At 38.0% G+C, this 19,458-nt stretch overlaps 2 protein-coding genes across 2 annotated transcripts; one reads left to right on the top strand and one right to left on the bottom strand.

The window, feature by feature from the left end:
- Positions 1-473: 473 nt before the first annotated feature.
- Positions 474-4,122, top strand: si:ch211-163c2.2 (sialoadhesin). The gene is made up of 8 exons (XM_056248289.1): positions 474-479; positions 521-638; positions 1,768-2,022; positions 2,350-2,598; positions 2,699-2,971; positions 3,370-3,531; positions 3,836-3,931; positions 4,064-4,122. The coding sequence occupies exons 1-8, from the start codon at positions 474-476 to the stop codon at positions 4,120-4,122; spliced, it is 1,218 nt and encodes a 405-aa protein (XP_056104264.1).
- A 5,652-nt stretch (positions 4,123-9,774) lies between these two features.
- si:ch1073-220m6.1 (uncharacterized) lies at positions 9,775-16,698 on the bottom strand. The gene is made up of 6 exons (XM_056248326.1): positions 16,614-16,698; positions 15,205-15,483; positions 14,057-14,308; positions 10,359-10,510; positions 10,119-10,268; positions 9,775-9,990 (listed from the first exon to the last, which is right to left on the bottom strand). Exons 1-6 carry the CDS (start codon positions 16,651-16,653, stop codon positions 9,826-9,828), a joined length of 1,038 nt encoding a protein of 345 aa, XP_056104301.1. The 5' UTR covers positions 16,654-16,698; the 3' UTR covers positions 9,775-9,825.
- Positions 16,699-19,458: the final 2,760 nt, after the last annotated feature.

Genomic DNA, 19,458 nt, shown 5'->3' with positions numbered 1-19,458 from the left:
ATAAAAAAAAAAAAAAAAAAAAAAAAAAACTATATGAGTGCGGATTAGAACCATGGACATCTGACATGCTCGGCAAAAGTTCTACCACTGGACCTTTAAAGGACACATGTTTTAAAGTCGGATCTATGTTTTTATTCACGTGTCACGTGATTCATTCATTTATACACACATTTCCCACCCACTTTTTAAAACAATGTTACGCCACTGAGAAACAGTATTGATATTTTAATTGTATTGCACAATTACTGGACATAGACAAGAAATGCACACACTGCCATTTTCACTTTTCTTTTCAATCTTATTCACTTATCTTGGTTTATTTGTGTTTTATCACAACTTATCAGTTACAGAGACAGAGAGACCTAAACCTGTTCTGACTGTTCAGCCTGAACCATCACAGATAATCAGAGAAGAGACTGTCACTCTCACATGTGACATACAGGGGGAAGGATGGACATACACATGGCTGTGTGATGATGGTGAGCACACATCTAAAGAGAAAGATGAAGATGATACACAGCACGACTCTAAAGAGAAAGAGTTGAAGATCACTGCAGAGATCAGACAGAAGTGCAGGTGTTACGGCTGCAGCGGATCAGTCTGCTCTCACTGGAGTGATAAAGTGACTCTTGTCTCGGGTGAGTGATCATCACTGACAGACATCAGGATCTTGATCAGATGGTATTTCAGCCAAAAAAGTGGCTATTATCTTACACTGTAAAGGCAGCGGTAATTGTCAGGATTTACACGAGTAAATTTACAGGATCAGAGAGTATTAAATTGCTGTAGTCATAAATTTACTGTGAAATCAGTGCATGCTGGATCATTTAAATGAGAATGATGCAAACATCACAGCAATTTAGAGCCCTTGTTTTACTGTGAATTCACATTATAACGTTTCTAACCATGCTGCTAAAAGAAATAATTGTTTACCACTGTAATTGTTTTGAAGTCACCATAATTACATTCAATTTGCTTGGGATCTTGGACCTTGATCCTATTAAAATGTATCCTTTTATTATTTGGTTGATTTTAAGTCAAACTATTATTATCATGAATATAAGGATTTTTAATTTATTTAAAATTCATACCTGTTTGTAGATGGATCTTTTACAATAGTGACGCAACTGCTGAAATGCATCTTTAAAAGATGTAATATCATCTTGCAATACAAGATTATTTATCTAATAAGCATCATCTAATGTTGCACAGACAAAAAATACTTGTCATACAAAACACAACAATGGTGACGCTCAACAACAACAAAAACACCCAACATAAACCAACACTACAAAATAAACTAACAACACAAACTGTAAAAGTGTGCCAAAAGGGAGTTCAGCAGCACAGATGAAAGCAACAAGTATTTAAAAAAGATTCAGCATAATCTATTCGTGCTGCATTGCATGCTGGGTGATGCACTGTAAAAATACAGTATGATGTTGTTGGTTGACAGTATTATTCTTTATTTGTTGCTGTCCGATAGTGTAAACTCACAGTAAAACCACGTTTTTTTAAGTACAATTGTAAAAACTTGTCTACAATAGCAGTAAAGTACTGTAAATTTTACATGAAACTTCTGAGGGTGCAGAAGCAAGAGAAGTCCTACTGTGAAATTACTAATTATTAACCTGTAAACAATTAGATTAATTTAACAGTGTATCTTTGCATGTGCAGTGACCTAGAGTTTAGGACAGAACGAGTCGATTCAGTAATGGTTTCTTTGGATGCTACTGTATATCATAACCTCTGTTTCTTCAATTCCAGAGATACCTGAACCTGTTCTGACTGTTCAGCCTGAACCATCCCAGATATTCAGAGGAGAGACTGTCACTCTCACATGTGACATACAGGGGGAAGGATCGACATATAGATGGCAGTGTGGAGATGATAGAGGAGAGCACGACTCTAAAGAGAAAGAGTGCAAGATCACTGCAGAGATCAGACAGAAGTGCAGGTGTTTCGGCTGTAGAGGATCAGTCTGCTCTCACTGGAGTGATGAAGTGACTCTGACTGTGTCGGGTGAGTGATCATCATTACTGACATCACAATCTTGCTCAGATGATGCATGGACAATTAATAAACTGCAACTTAAAAAAAACTGTATTAGTAAACATTTCTAGATGCTGCATGTTAGACAGAGTGGACTGTGAGTTATAGTAAGCATCTGATTTTACAAGCACTGTCTCTCAGGATCTGTATGTATACATATTTAGCTCTCATAGAACATAAAACAGCCATACAATTATTACTCATGAGCTGAAGGGTGAGGTCAAATTAAGACACATTAAGTATAAATGATGATGACTGAAGACTGTATATTAACAGAAGATCATGAAATATTTACAGACAAACCCAGAGTAACTGTGAAGCCCCAGAGTTCAGTGTTCACTGGAGACACAGTTACTCTGAGCTGTGACGTGAGACACTCAACTGGACTGAGGATTATCTGGTACAAAGACTTCCAGATAATACAATCTGGTGATGAGACAGTAACACTGAGAGATGTGAGAGTCTCTGATGGAGGACAGTACAGTTGTGGTGTACTAAGAGAAAAACCCAAAAAACAAGGTCAAAGAGTCACGCTAACAGTAAGAGGTAATGTGGCAATCTGATTTAATAATAGGAATATTATGTAAATTAATGTCGTCCATCAACAGTATCATCAGTTAAATTAAACACAGTTAATTTCTCCCAGAGAGACCCAAAGCTGTATTGCGTGTTCAGCCTGACGGACGAGTGTTCAGAGGACAGACGGTCACTCTCACATGTGACATACAGGAGACAGACGTCACTAGCTGGACCTACAGCTGGAAGAAAGATGATTCACAGATTCATGTCAGTCGATCACAGGAATACAGAATCAGTTCAGTTAGTGAATCTCACACAGGTCATTACAGCTGTAGTGGAAGAGAGACGCGAGGATCACGACACACACACACCAGTGATGAAGTTACACTGACGCTTTCAGGTGAGTGTGTTCAGATCAACTTCACTTCATGAGTTAAAATGTCCGCAAATAAGAAACCGTAACCAACATGTTAAAAATTAAAACAAGCAGTGAGTAATTTAACTGTAAATGCCAGAGAAGTGTTAGTAATGTTTAATGTAATGTGCTCCATATATGTAGCTCTGATAAGTAACTTCAACAACAGCTATTTTAATAATTAAATTATTTAATCTAAGTTATCAAATTGCAGATGCTTAGCTACCCTTAACTGATTTGATTAATTTGACCTACAGAACTTTTATTTTAAATATTAGTACCTCCAGGACCATCAGGATCTCCAGGAACATCAGGATCTCCGAGAACATCAGAATCTCCGAGAGCATCAGGATCTCCAGGAACATCAGGACCGGGACCATCAGGATCTCCTGCTCTGATCATTGGAGTGACTACAGGATTGAGCGTCTTGTTTCTGCTCATGTTCTTACTGGTCCTGCTGTGGCGCTGCAAACACAACAAAGGTTCCTCTCACCTCCTCAAAAAAACATATACAGACAAACTTCACGATATTGATCGATGGAAGCGTTTAATAGTTGAAGATAATGTTATCTAGATAGATAGATAGATAGATAGATAGATAGATAGATAGATAGATAGATAGATAGATAGATAGATAGATAGATAGATAGATAGATAGATAGATAGATAGATAGATAGATAGATAGATAGATAGATAGATAGAGTTAAATATGATCTAACTGACCTATAAAAGGGTGTAGTTTATCAAAAATGGTTAAATTTTATTTTCCATCATGGATAACAAAATAAGAACTCAATAACTGGAAGAGTAAAAGCAGAAACAGACTCAGTCTCACTCACTCTGTTCAGATGCAGACACAGTGAATGGGCCTTCGGATGTGACCTATGCTGAGATTGACCTGAAACCAGTGAAGGGAATGAAGAAGAAAAAGAAAGAAAACAAAGGTATGCCGGACCTGCTGCGCTGCATGTTCTGCTTGTTTGTTGTGACATGATGCAGTAATATAAATGCATACATAAATAATTGTTGTAAATAGTGATGTCATTTAGTAAAGACTCAACTCTTGTCGTCTGTAGGAAAGACCGGTGAGAGTTCTGACACGGTTTACTCCAAACTGACCATCGCAACAGGTTAAGGTGCACGAGGTAAGCTAAAAACAGGGCAAAAATATCACAATATATCACAAATGTCATGCAATTACAAAAAAATCTGATTTTATACTTGTATTATTGTGCATTATTTCAGGTGCTGTTGATGAGTCTAGTCATATGACGAATGCTCAGATGAGACACAAAACTAAATGTTGTGCTTCAAATATGTACCAAAAGTTGGTGAATTGGAGATATTACCCTTATTGTTAATCATATAGTTTAATTTAGTTAACATAATGAGCAAATATGCATAATCATGACATTATATAAACATGTTTTGTGTCCGTTGAGGTCAGCACAACAGCACACGATTAACACGAAATCTGGAAAAGTCTGAAAAAGTTGTAAAAGAAATCTCATCAATGCCATTTTTAATGTGGTTGAAATGTTCAATTAAGGCCAGTTTTTCCCTGTTAGTGGCATATAAAGTTAGAAAGTCTAGAGAAATAACTGTAATGCTTCTAACTACCATATACATTATTCATCTAACATTACTGGGATTACTATAGTATTATGTATGTTATTACTGAATTCTGAATACTATAAGATAAAAAAAATAGCAAAACATTTGTAAATATTCTACAAGCTAATTCTGGAGTTTAAACCTGTATATCTATCGTATTATGTATAAATATGAATGGATCTATCCTCTCGATGTCCACTAGATGTCCCCATACAGACGATCTGGTTTCATTGTGTGATTGTTTTTGCTTTGTACTTGTTTTTTAGTGTCTTCTTTCTGTATTTACTGTGTGTTACTCTTGCATTCATGCCTGCACTGCATTGTGCTTCAATTATACATGTTAATAAAATAGTTTTAAGTGGTTTGTGTCTGACCTGCATAACAACTGATCACTAGTTGAGCTTTTGCTCCACAACGTGATTCTGACGAATACATAGCAAACTTAATGTCAATACTTTTCATTGTAGTTTAGGTTTCATTTCTACCTAATTTGTTGTAATAGCGTTTTATAAACGCTTTTTAAACATTGCTGGCATGATGGTATTTCATTAAAATCATTATATTTTACTTATGGCTGTCAAAAATAATTTCTACGATTAAAATGTGCTGTTTAACTGAGCCCAGAGGAACCGTAATCAACAACTGAGTCAACTTAAACCAAAGAATAAGTGATGGAATTCAATTCAAACTATTTTTAACCAAGTAAATGCAAAAACTAGTGTGTGATCAATATAATGGATGACAATTATTAATGATGTGTAAGAACTGAACCAATTAATAGTTTCACATGAAAGGTACAGACTAGTTCAATACAATATATTCAGAATATGTGTGTGTGCTTATGACATTAAAGCCTGAATAAACCCAGAATGCTGGATTTATTCAAAGAAGTGTGTTACGTGGTTCCACGCAAGGTGTATGACCTAAATAAAGTAAGTGAATCTAACTCCCTGCAACGGTTGTGTGTGGTGGGGGATGTGACGTGATGTAGGGACTATTTTACACCAGGGATACACCTCTATCTTTCTGAGAAAGACTGTGGTTGATATTAACCACAGGTGCAGTTGAACACTACACTGGGCTGTTATGACCCACTCAGGATGAGCAGCGCCCCCTTGTGGCCTCACTGACACCTCTCCCAGCAGCCTTGGCCTTGTTTACAGCTGGTATTGAGATACGTTTTGGTCGATCGGATTACAAGACACACAGCCGTTTACACCTGGTGTTTTAATTCGTCTCTTTTGTCCAGAGAGCAGCTCTGACAGCCATAAGACCAGCCGAACACTGCGAGTGTGTGTGTTAGAAACCAGGAATGATGAGAGAACATTGAACATTTTTCATCTTCAAACCAAACTTGGTCTCCAGTCGACAAAGGCCCTGTCCCAAATGGCACCCTAAACACTCGCAGTCGTCCTACGAGTCCACAGTCTCCACACTCTCGTGACGTAGCGCTGCTTTGACAGTAGGGAAGTCTTCTGCGGAGCTCGCTTCATGTGGACTTTAATGTCACCATTACACTGATCAGTGTTGCTTTAGTCCTAGTCCTTTTAGTTTGTTTGTCCTTGACTTTTTAACATTAGTTTTTTTTTTTTATGATGCTGTAACTGTGTTTATAAGACACATTTATTATCTGTCTATAGATTAATCATAATCAGAACACTCAATGAATGCAAAACCAAACATTATTTGCTCTGAAATGTGTTTGTTTTAAACCCGAATTTAAGAACACCATCATTCACTTAGTAAAATAAAGATAAATGACTTAAATATAATCTGTAAGACAAACTAAAGTACTTTTTTAAATTATTCCAACTCAACTTATACATACCTTTATATTTAAAAATTATATATTTTGAATATCTTTGAATTTTCCCCATGGCATTTAAAAAAAAAAAAAATGATTTGAGTAACTTATTTCACTCTCCAAAAATAAATGTGAACTTCCTGTGTAAACCACAACGTTTATGCGGAAATCATTTATCATATGCCCTCATTTAGCTAAAATACATCACAATCTAGATTCTGGAGCTTTTATTTTTCAAACTGATTGTGTCAGTTTTTATATCTTGTACATCTTCCTTAAATTAAACGAGTGCAGCCAATAAATAACAAATAAACAAAAAAATTACTCAGCTATTGCCTTTATTTTACAAAAATATAACCATTTAGTATTACATTACATAACAATATTCCATCTCCATTTGTAATTAAAGAGTTGTCCACTCACATACTGTAATGAGCAAATGAGATTCATTCAAACCGGAGCACCAGAAATATTAACCATCATGCAGTGCGTTTGAGAGATTGTGTAACAGCAGAATCCATGATTCTCTTCAACATACTACCAATATTTTTGCAGTATGTACACTGTGCACACAGTATGCAAATCTGTTTGCATTAAATACTTGGATGACCAATAACTGCATTTGCCAAAGATTTGCACAAGATAACGTATCCTACAATCAGCTTAACTTTTCATTTCCAGCGTGATGAATTAACGAGATATTAACATTTGTTCCTTGACTCATCATTTGATCAAATTTTCAAATATTATGACATTTTTACACAAAATGGAATAAAAAAATGCAAAAAAAAAAAACATGCTGTATAAACATGCTACACAATGACTTCAACGATATAGGACTGTTTTAAATGTATAATTAATCACCTCACACACTCTTAAAAATAACTGTTCAAAAAATGGTTCTTCTATTGATAGTTTTTCACATGACGTTACTCACCCTTATATAAATGCTCATCTGGAGGGCAAAGCGAGGCTTTCCTCCTTTTCCCCGCCAGTCATTTTTTACCAGGTTTGTACTTATGGTGCATTCACGTGCTATGGTAATTATGGTAAACAGCAAAAGCCGACGTGGAAAATGCACATGAACACCCCCTCATGTGGTGTTTTCCACTGGGTAGATCGTAGAATATTTTGATGCACGAGTTGCCGAGATGAGATTACCTTTGACCTTTTCAAAATGGCGGAGAGCAACGCGAGAGTCGTGAATGGTAAAAATATGTACTATTCATGATCTAGAAAATACACAGCATATTATTTACCGTTTGACTTTTGATAAATCATCTTCTTGCTGTAGCAGATGACTTAAGCAATCTAAAATAGTTTTAGCTAAATAACAGGTCTGGATCTCCATCTTTTTACCACATTACGACAACAAAAGCACTTGAACGCAACACACTGGTAAATACCAGTTCACAAGTGGAAAATATCATATTTTCCATAGCATGTGAACGCACCATAAGTACTAAGACAGTGATATTTAAAAGACCAAATTCAATATACACCTTATTGATGATGCATACTATATACAGGCAAGCAGATGAACCCAGAATATAAACACAATACAGTTTCTTGTTGAGCTTATATCCAATGAAAACCATTTTAAAGAAAATACGTAACCATTTAACACATTGCGTTCATATTCTGGATGTGTTGCCCTCCAGGTGTCCGTCACGTGACTGGAAACTATGAATTGCATCGCTACAAAACCCTCCTTCTGGAACCTTTATTTTTAAGAGTGTAATGCATACTGGTTCACTATTTATTTAATAAAATTAGCCGGCAGCATACAGTGTATATTGCACAGTATGCAGTAAGCATTATGCCCATATAATGCCTATTCAGTATTCAGTATTAAAAACACACAAAATGTACAGTTTTTCCTTTTTCTGTGGTTTAAAGGGTCACTTCACCCATTTGCATTAAGGTTTGTATTGTTAGAAACCCAGTCATATATTATAATGATGGTGGAATTTTGCTTGTTTTTTTTCTGAGATGGGAGAAAAAAGGATTTAAGTGTTTTACTTCCGTCCTATCGTGACGTAAATATCGTCATTTTGCGTCACGATAGGACGGAAGATAAATTTCATTGAAAAGTGTAGAGACTACAAACACAAGCTCATCATTTATTCAGGGTGTGGAACTCACTCACGCTACAGACCTATTACAGATCAGTGGGTGGGACTTCACTTGCAGATACAGAAAGCAATATCCGCCATCTTGTTTGGAAGCTAAGCTAACAAGCGCTGTGGAGATAGGAAGTTACGACAATGACGGAAGAAACTAAACATGATATGGAAGAAGAGGATTTTGAAATTCTGCTGCTCGAATCCGGTGTTCGTGGCTATCTTTACGAGCCGCAATACAGTGAAGAGCAGCTGAGGCTGAGGAGGAGCACAGGAGGCGGCTGCCTGTCGCGTACGAGGAGCCCGGACTGGCTCGCACTGAGGCGGACTGAAGCGGACGAGGAGCCCGGACTGGCTCGAGCTGGGCGGACTGATGGAGCCGGTGCTCTCGCTGTACGCTACGGACACAGATAGACTCCGTCTGCTGCAGAGAATTTCAACGATCGCAATTTCTCCTGGACGAAATCTCTGGATCAGACGACCACACGGACGTTTGTGTTGTGATGTGAACAATCCTAGTGTCACACCGCATATGTTCTGACTGAACATCCAGGTATCATGAAATAATTCACCATATAGAAAGAAATACAAACGAGGAGTAATTCGCTAATGAGTTTGCCAATGTAACGGGGTTCGTTGTTGTGGGAAGAATGAGACGGGAATCGGCGAACATTTAAACATTTTAATAGTAAAATAAACAAATACAAAACAAAAGTATAAGCCAGCAGCCCCGCACTGCTGGCCACACACAACAGAAACAAAACACACCATAAAATCAGGCCTGTTCCTCTCTCGATCTGGACTGTCGTCGCTCCTCGTTTTATGCGTCCGCTCCTCGGTGAGAGACGCGAGAGAGACCGGTGCGTCTCACAGGTGTCGTTCATTATCACTCACGCCACCGGCCTCGCGTCGCTCTCACGTCCCTCGTCCTCGTCCTGCTCGCCACAGCCAACTAACTATACAATTTGTGTGAAATGAATTTCTAACTCTGGTGGCAGCTCACGTTAGCCTTGTAGACGAGTGATTTATCTGATGTTTGCACTGTTCTGGAGTAGTGGGAGTGGCTTGCGGAGCTGTGCAATGTGGTGCATTGTGGGAGTTGTTGTCTTTCATACAAATGCGCCCAAAGTTATTTTCTGTCTTTTCTCGGTCAAGAGGGCACCAAATTCAAAATTTCTTTTACATTTCGACTACATATATGACCCACTTTCAATAAAGATTAATGTTGAAATGGGTGAAGTGTTCCTTTAAGTCTCCATTGCGGTGGTGTCTCTGACGTGTACAGTATCTGTATCTGTCATATCTCTCCTAGTTTGCAGTATACAGTGTTTATTTGTTCTGAATCGGGTTCTTCTGCCTTGTGTACTGTAGCTCTTACTTTAACAGTTCTGTCGTGTCCAGATCGCTGTTGCTCCTGGTTCTCTGTCATTAGCGTCACACTGTTTATTTGACAGACCCTGGGCTGAGGAAGACACAAGCCAACAAATAAACAGGTCAAACTGAGTTTCACTGCATCTAAACTGGTATTATCAGGTATTAAAAAAGGTCAAATCTCTCTATACAGTTATGATTCAGCAAAACATAACATACATGTCGTGATGGAGTGTCATAGATGGTTGCTTCAGTGTTGTTTCCTGGAGGATTCTGGGATGCGCCTGGCTTTTCCACTGTGCTGTAGACCGTTTCATGATGCTGTTCAATCACTGTATTCATGTCACGACCTGTCACAGCATGACTGGACTGATACAGAGAAAGAACAGAGTTTAAAAAAAAAACATAAGGACAGTCACTAGAAATAACTGCATTTGCGAGAGAGAATTTGACTGATACCTGCGGGTGAACTTTTGAAGTGTTTCTTTTCTTGACAACTACTACGATCAAACCCATTAACAATCCCAACGCAACAACGACGCCAGCGGTGACGGCGATCCAAGAGATGAGGTCTGGTGGAGAAGGCAAATCACTTTGCAGTTTTTCATGGCCTAGAAATATCAAAACACATTTTAGAAAGAGAAACAACAACAAAACAGCTATTTATACAAGTATGGAGTGTCTATTTACACTAAGTGTGACAAGCCCGGCTTATTGGCAGAGGCTATTTACACTGACTCCGCCCACTGACGCCTGATTGGGCCACTAGATTACAGAAGACACTGGTTGGTCAACAGTAGCAATAGTGTAGCGGTGAGGTGCGTGACAGAAAGTTCAAATCGACCCGTGTTCGAATCCACCTTTTGCTGAACTCGGTTTACTCCCATCACATTATCAGATTAGAAAAGCGTTTATTTCGAGAAAATATTGTAAAAGTGTTTAACGTGTGTTTAATCGGTTAATGGCAGGTGTAGGGAGGGCTTTATTGTCACAATAAAGGCCTGTTCACACCGGGACGAATTTCGCGTGCGATATTTGCCGACGTTTAACGCCTCGTGACTAAACAATGGGCGCCAATGTGAGTGTGCACACCGACGCGTAAAACGCCACGCGTAAAAGCGTCATTTTTTAAAAACCGCCTCGGGTTCGTTTTTTTGGTTTGACGCGCCGCGTCAAAAACTATCCGACCAATGAGATTGGCGCTTTTGCTCACGTGTCTGGAGCTTCTGAAGTTACAGTAAAACACAACTTGGGGGCGCTCAAACACAAAACGGTCTTGCCGAGCACACATACGTAAGGGCGAAGAAGATATACAGCGTCTACACTTTGCCGGGAAGAAATAAGACGAGGAAGATGCAAGGCTAGATGAATGTAGAGCTGCTGGTCTTGTTGGTGTCTTAATAAAGAGACACCAACGACAATAAAGAACTATATGACAAACGCGACAAACTTGCTCTCTTCTGAGTGACAAGCGAGTGTCAGAAGCATAGTTGCGCAGCGCCAGTTTGTGTACCGGGGTATTTCTGTTTTACATTAAGCGCCATCTAATGTCAGGGAATGAATTTGCATGTTCACTCGGCTCATCGTCAGCGAAAATCGCTTGGGTGTGAACACAAAAAACGCATTGAAAAACGCTGACGAATAACGGGAGTCGATATTCGTCCCGGTGTGTACGAGGCTTAACCCAGCATCTATTTAAAGGGATAGTTCACTTTGAAATTATTTTTTGGCATGTTTTAGCTTACCTCAAGGGCATCCAAGATGTCGGTGTCTTTGTTTATGCAGTAATTTCAATTTTGATATTTTTAGGTCAAGGGCGCCGGCGCTTCGGTCTGTACAAGCGCCGGAAAGCGCCGGAAGTGATCTCTCGCGCGTGTACGTCACTCATTGTTTACACAGAGATTTCGGAAGTGTTACCTTTCACTGTGAAGATCTAAACATATTTAGATATACAGGAAATCGCAATGGAAGACGATTTCGATATATCAACAGACAACGTTGAATTTATTTTTTTATTTTTTTGGAAGAGATCACTACCGGCGCTTTCCGGCGCTTGTGCAGACCGAAGCGCCGGCGCCCTCAGATCACTTGGACGTGGCTGTGTTAACAAGAGGTAAAAAGGATATAAATACTGTTCGTTTTCTCACACAAACCGCTCGTTTCGTGTCTTAGGCCATCAATGTGTGCTTACATTTACGAGTCATTAAATCATGTTTAATTTGGACTTCTCTGTGCATGCTCTTTGAGGTGGTGACCATAGACCTGCATTATATGACTGACAGACAAGAACGGTTTGACCTAAAAATATCAAAATTGAAACTACAGCGGAAACAAAGTCACCTACATCTTGGATGCCCTTGAGGTAAGCTAAAACATGCCAAAAAATAATTTCAAAGTGAACTATCCCTTTAATACTTTTATATACATATATTATATATATATAAGTAAATAAAATAATTTACACTATGTTATTGCATACTGTTTAATGTACAACAACACTGAGCTATATATAAGTGTATATATAAGTGTAATTATAAGTATACATAGAATCTAACTATTTACACTGATCTACACTTACAAAGAAAATACTGCTATTTTACATAGAGTAAATATAATCTATTGCTATTTGCACTTAGTTTGCACTTAATGCAAATAGCTGCTGCCTTATTATTATTGTTATTTTATACTCTCATTTTATATTTGCTTTTTTTACTTTAAATGTAAAATAAAACAAAATAAAATTATTTAATTTTGAAGGCCTGAAGATAAATCGTATTGCAAACAAGACAAGATAAAAGAAAATATTAACATTTCTAAAAACACACATTGGAGACTGAAAAACAACAACAAAACCGCCATTTACACTAGGATTATATGATATTATATGATATTATTACACGGCTCTGTGGAATACTTGATTCAGATAGGACAGGCTCATCCGGGTCACTGAAGTCAGCAGTGCTATGCGCTTGCTAGGAACGGTTTTTCTTCGTGGAAGTTTTGCGTTTGGTGAGCTAATAAAATATTAAAACTCAGTCAAATTAATATTTTGTGTACAGTTATTGAATTATGTCATCCGGTATCATGGACTCGCTCTCTCTTGTCTCATACAAACACAGCTGCTGCCATTTCACGACGATTGTTTCGAACACTGGATTACAAGATAACAAACAGTTACGATTTTAAAACAGTTTCATCTCAAATCAATATCTCTTATCTCCATAATTATCTATGTGGCGAAGTGCTGTGTAATAAGTCTTTTAAATGTCCGTCTAGTTTGAATCTGCCGCGCTAGCGACTGCTCTCTCCGCGGAAGCTTTGCGTTTAAAGAGCTAATAAAGTCTTTCAACTCAGATCAATGTTTCGTGTCTAATTATTTAATTATGTGACAAGTAGCCCTGTAATAAGTGGGATAATGTACATCCAGCCGGTTGTTATCTCAGAATAAACCCCTTCAGGCTGATGATGCTAGACCTGATCCTGATCACCCTGTCAGGGTTTATTCTGAGATAACAACCGGCTGGAGGTACATTATCCCTTACTTATTTTATCTTATAATACTTCTTCTGGTGAGATTCTGAAGTGTTCATACGATGGATACTTCACTATCCCATAAGGCCACAGGACAGGATTTATGAATGCCGGTGAAGCGACACGACCGACGCTGGTAGGTCACATGATAATAACAACGTCCGGATTACATTCATATGATGAATTCATGAACATTTGCAATACTTTAATGCCTGTTCACATTTGGCACTTGGGTGTTAGGATAGTCATTGGGACACATATACACATATTTGTGATGATATAAACAATCAAGCAGTTTGTGTTGCCAAATATAATGCCGACATTTAGCCAATCAACCGCCTCCATGTTTACCATGTGTTGCACTTTGTAAAGCCATGGAAACTATTATTTTCAGCATCTGAAGGAAACGGTTATTAACTTCAGACAGTGTTATAAACACTCCTCCACGTTCCTTCATTAGAAACCAGAGGGGATTTACATGACCACGTTTCCACAGATGTGACAGCTATTAAAACACACACTCGTTGCATGCTCTACAGAAATATGCAAATAAGAACATTAGCTCTGGGTTTACAAATGTGTTGAAGTGTGAAACACGAACCAAGATGAGTATTAAATAAACTTACACTTAATGTTGGGAGCCTGAGAATGATTCTTGCTGACGTGGTTGTTGACGCGGCACCAGAGGCTGCGGTCCTGAACAGTGACGGAGATGTCGATGGAGGATTGAGACGCCTGTGTCCTCACACACACACTCTGGTCGCAGTCGTACGAGGCCCAGCTGCCATCGATGGAGCAGTTCACCGCGGCCCGACACACTCCGGCAGACGAATTTACATCATGGGCACTCACTTCGATTTCAGGCTCTGAGAGAGTGTCTGGAAAAAGATGAGTTAGAGGCAACATCTGAAGTATATATACAGGAGTCAACATTTAAAGGGATAGTTCACCCAAAAATGAAAATGCTGTCAGTAATTACTCTCCCTCATTGTGTTCCAACCCCGTAAGACTTTCGTTCATCTTCGGGACACAAATAAAGAAATGTTTTATTAAATCTGAGAGCTGTCTCACTCCTCCATAGGCTTCTTAAGGGATCGAAACTGGCCGGCCCAGAAAAGTTATGAAAGACATTGTTAAAATAGTCCGAGTGACTACAGTGGCTCAATCTTAAGTTTATCAAGCGACGAGAATACTTTTTCGCATCACACACATGACCAGCGTCGGCCAATAGTGAGCCTGCGTGTGACGTACAACCCAGAAGCGCTGCGCTGTTACACTACGGGAACTCACTCGAGGCCCACAGAGAAGGAAATGAATAGTTGAATTAAGTCGTTATTTTTGTTTGTTTTTTGCGCACAAAAAGTATTCTCGTCGCTTGATAAACTTAAGGTTGAGCCACTGTAGTCACTCGGACTATTTTAACGATGTCTTTAATAACTTTTGGGCTGGCCAGTTTCGATCCCTTAAGAAGCCTATGGAGGAGTGATCCAGCTCTCAGATTTAATCAAAAATTTCTTAATTTGTGTCCCGAAGATGAACGAAAGTCTTACGGGGTTGAACAACATGTGGGAGAGTAATTACTGACAGCATTTTACATTTTTGGGTGAACTAACCCTTCTAAAGTGGATCAAATCCTTTCATCAAAGTTATACATGAATTTTGAACAATACCCAATCTTGTCTTAGGACGACTTTGATGAGCTTTTTAGATCCACTTCAAATGCTACTACTACATCATGTGTGTAAATAAAGATGGATGGAAGGATGGATCTTACTCTCCACTGTAAGTTTGAACTCAGCCAGAGTTGTATCCTGCCACTTCGTAACGGCCTCGTAAAGTCCAGTGTCATTTTCCTGAAGGTTGTGTATGGTCAAAGACCAATCTGAGAGGTTTAAACTTATTTTTCTACTAAAAATAGGTGAAACGTCTTCTAAGTATGCAAGCAACACTTTCCTGTCGAATCGTCGCCATACGACTTCTGACTGGTTTCCAGGACTGATGCTCAGACGGATCGATTTTCCTTTCAATCCATATCGATTCTCGTGGCATTTAGCTGCAAAATTTGAAGGAATGAAACACAATTTAAGTCTAAATCATCTATTTCATGATGATTCATGAAGTTTAGTATCGTCCTACAGTCATAGTGAAACAATGTAAATAAACTGAGCACTTTTTATGATTAACAACATTTGAATAACACGTTTGTGAAACTGTCCTGCTGAACTCAAAACTCCTGGTTTGTGGCTTTGCTGCAGTAGTTTGCTTACAGCTGCAGCTCTTTAACTGGTGCATTGCATCAACCAATCAGAAAGCAGTTTAAAAGTGCAGAACTTGACATTTAAAACGTTTGAAGGATGTCTCTTATGTTCACTGCATTTACTTGATCAAAGAATATATAGTAAAGTGTAATTTATTCCTGTGATCAAAGCTGTATTTTCAGCATCATTACTCCAGTCTTCAGAGTCACATGATCCTTCAGATATTATACTAATATGATGATTTGATGCTCAATAAACATTTTTGCTTGCGCCGCTTCATATTTTTGTGGAAACCATGATACATTTTTTTTTTCTTTGGTGAATAGAAAGTTTTAAGAACATCATTTATTTGAAATATAAATCTTTTGTAATATTTTTACTATACTATTTTAATCCATCTGAATTAAAGTTTAAAGTCCCCTTGTGGTGAAAATCAAGGTTTTAATGTTGTTTATATGTCTATGTGGTGTTTTTAATATGCTTTAAGACACAACATGTGTAAATTCATAAGTCGACAGCATTGCTGAGTATTTTAAACTGCAGTGAACCAAAGACAGTCTCAAAAACACGGTTTGAAATCGCTGGCGTTTCTGACGAACCACGTATACTAAATGTAGAGTTACATTCAAGCTATTTTAAAACATGAAGACATTTTTTTCAAGGAAAAAAACTTTTAAATATGTAATTTTGGTGATCAAAGATGAGTTTTAAGGGATAAAATGATTGACTTTAAAAACTTAACGACCCCAAACTTTTGAGTGATACAACATGCTAAAGAAAGTCTGGAAATGGTCCACCATGACGAAAGCATGATATGAGTTTGGAAACAACACAAGGGGTGTTTAGTGAGAAATATGTCTTAATCTGAACAAGAAACTGTGAGGGAATCTTTAGATTATATTTTGAGCAGGGAAATCCATCATACCTAAACTGAAGCCAAAAATACACAGCAGAAAGAGTTTCATAGCTGTCAGCTCGACTTTGAAGACTGAAAATAAGACAGCAGACTTCCTGTTGAGCACCTGCAGGGCGGAAACAGAGAAGTTAATGTCAGCCGAGACGTTTTCTGCAAAACAAGCTTTACATACAGAGCATCAAACCAAAAATGTAAATATGTCTATTTCAACTTCTCATATCCACTATAGCCTCAGACTACTTCTGTAAAGCTCTACAAAATAGAAAATATAGACAATAGAAAATGAGAGATTATTTCTAAACGCTCATTTAAGTTATAAAATGAGGGGGGGGGGGGGTTAAGTTATGCAGTTAGCAGAGCGTATCAGTGTAATTTTTTGCCAATTCTGGTGGAAAATCTGAATCTCCAGAGGCTTTTCAGTGCTTTTTTCACTGTTTTCTTCACAATGAGTCACAGACAGCAGAAAAGGTCACCTCCACCAACACACACACACACACACGAAGTTTCATAGTTTAAGTCTCGCCAACTCAATTCACTCCACAAGCTGATATTATAGATTCTGTATGATACCTGAACTTTGCTCTCTTCGAACTTTGCTCTCAACTAAGTCATGCAAGTGTGACACAAAATTAGTATTACAAGTATTACACAGAATTAGGCAGATAGATAGATAGACTACACCACAAACAGCTAAACCTGCTCAACCAGGGAACACAACACTTTACACACTTTATAACACTTTGAAGTGTACAAAAAAACTGGCATGTTGTCAAAAGTGCATGTTACTTGTGTTAAATCAGACACTGTTCAGAAACAGCTGTGCACAGAATGCACAATTATGAACTAAAACTAAACAGATTATGCACGCACTCACATTTCGGTTATTGCAGGTCAAATGTATGTATGTAATAAATTGATCACATGACGAGAGATTGGTAATATCTTACCTGCCAGCTCTGCTGTGGTAAATGTCTTGAACGGGATGAGAGATGAATGTGGGTTTCCACTCACAACTGAATTATAAACTCTTCCTGTTCATTTGCATTACCAGTGACATAAGTTCAGTCTCCTTCCATGATACAAACCTGACGTCATACACTCTCAGAAAAAAACTGTAACTGGGGCTGTAGCTTTTCAAAAGGTACACTTTTGTCCTTTTTAGGTACTAATATGTTCATTTTAGGTGCTAATATGCACCATTAAGGTACCAATAAGCACCCTTTAGGTACAAAAGTGTACCTTTTGAAAAGCTTTTGTACCTTTTTTTCTGAGAGTGTATGGAAACTCTATGGTTAATACATCACAATCTGTTGATCTATCTATCTATCTATCTATCTATCTATCTATCTATCTATCTATTACATTGACTAAGATATTATAACACACAATCATTTAAGCAGCATAACTGTCCAATAAGTCTTTAAACTGTATTTGCATTTCATAAACAGCACACATAATTAAAGAAGCACTGACACGACAACAAAAACATCAATATTGAGTAACAATCTTAAGTGTTTGGATTCTCTGTGTGTACATGTGATCGTTCACAGTTACGCTAATAAAAAGCAACGCTGTAACGTGACTTCACCACAGACGCATCTGCGTCACACTTTAATCTTTCATTTTCATGATGCTGGGAACTTTAGGGAATACACAGCGGGAGTTTCTAACACTCCCCTCACACGAGCACAGGTGTTGCGAAACTGATTTAACACTGTCCGTTGAGCACACAGATAAAATCACAGCGCAACTGCTTCAAAACTTCTCATTTATTAAAAACAGTCATTTGAGATCATTAGCAGTTAAAGTGATGAAAGTCCAGTTCTGAAAGTGACTAAACACAAACGCAAATTCATGAAACAAAAGTTTCCTTACAGCCACAGTTAAAGACAGGCAACATGTGCTTAAGATCAACCAAAGTCTTTCTTTATCAACAACGTAAGCCATCTGATATAATAATAATAATAATAATAATAATAATAATGTGTTTTAAGTGGTTAACAGGGCATTGCTAAGTGGTTTATATCACCAAAAAAGGTTAAATCGCCCATCGCTTATAAAACTAATAAGACTTCACCTCAATAATCTGCATGATTTGAAGTGTCATTCATGTCTGTAACATAAAAAGTGCAGGACAGATTATGTGTGAAAGTTCAATAAGGTCAGGGGTTTGTTCAAATCACTACCGATAACAAAGAAACGAATTATTAGGTGTTCAAGCACGAAGTGCTGAAAACCTATTGTAATTGTAAGGATTTTTATTATTATTATTTTTCTTCCGCCATAAAACGCATCGTGCAGCCCAAACCGTAAGTGCTAGAGACTTGAAACTTGGCCAGTAGGTAGTACAAAAATCGAGGAGAGGTTATCAAAGTATGAGCCCAATTGGCCCATAGGTGGCGCTATAGCACAAAAAACTAAAAAAATTCACTATTTTGCTTAAATCTCAGTAACCCTTTGTCCCAGACTCAAGTGTCTTATATCATTGGAATCCTTGGCTCAAGGCGAACAAAAAATACCCCAAGTATTTTTTTGTAGGTATGCAAATTTTCCCGCCATTTCCGGTTTTATCCAAAACCTACTTTTGCAAACTAGTCCCTGGTTTTTTGCCCGATTGGAACCAAACCAGTGCAGAAATGTTCTCTGGAGTCTGACTATCAATAATTATCGAAAAAAAGTTGAAATTTTGATTTGAGGTCGCTAGGGGGCACAAAATGAACGTTGTGGGAGGAGCCTATTTTACTAAAATGGCTATAACTCGAGAAGTAAATAAGATATCTTCACCAAACTTGACACACATGTGTAAGAGGACAGTTTGGGGTCACAGTAAAAAAACCGCGACGATCGAACACTA

This window comes from Rhinichthys klamathensis, unplaced genomic scaffold (assembly GCF_029890125.1).
Source record: "Rhinichthys klamathensis goyatoka isolate OS25496 unplaced genomic scaffold, OSU_Roscu_1.1 h1tg000054l_1, whole genome shotgun sequence".
In the NCBI taxonomy this organism is placed as follows: Eukaryota; Metazoa; Chordata; class Actinopteri; order Cypriniformes; family Leuciscidae; genus Rhinichthys; species Rhinichthys klamathensis.
This window is presented reverse-complemented; position numbering and strand designations above follow the sequence as displayed.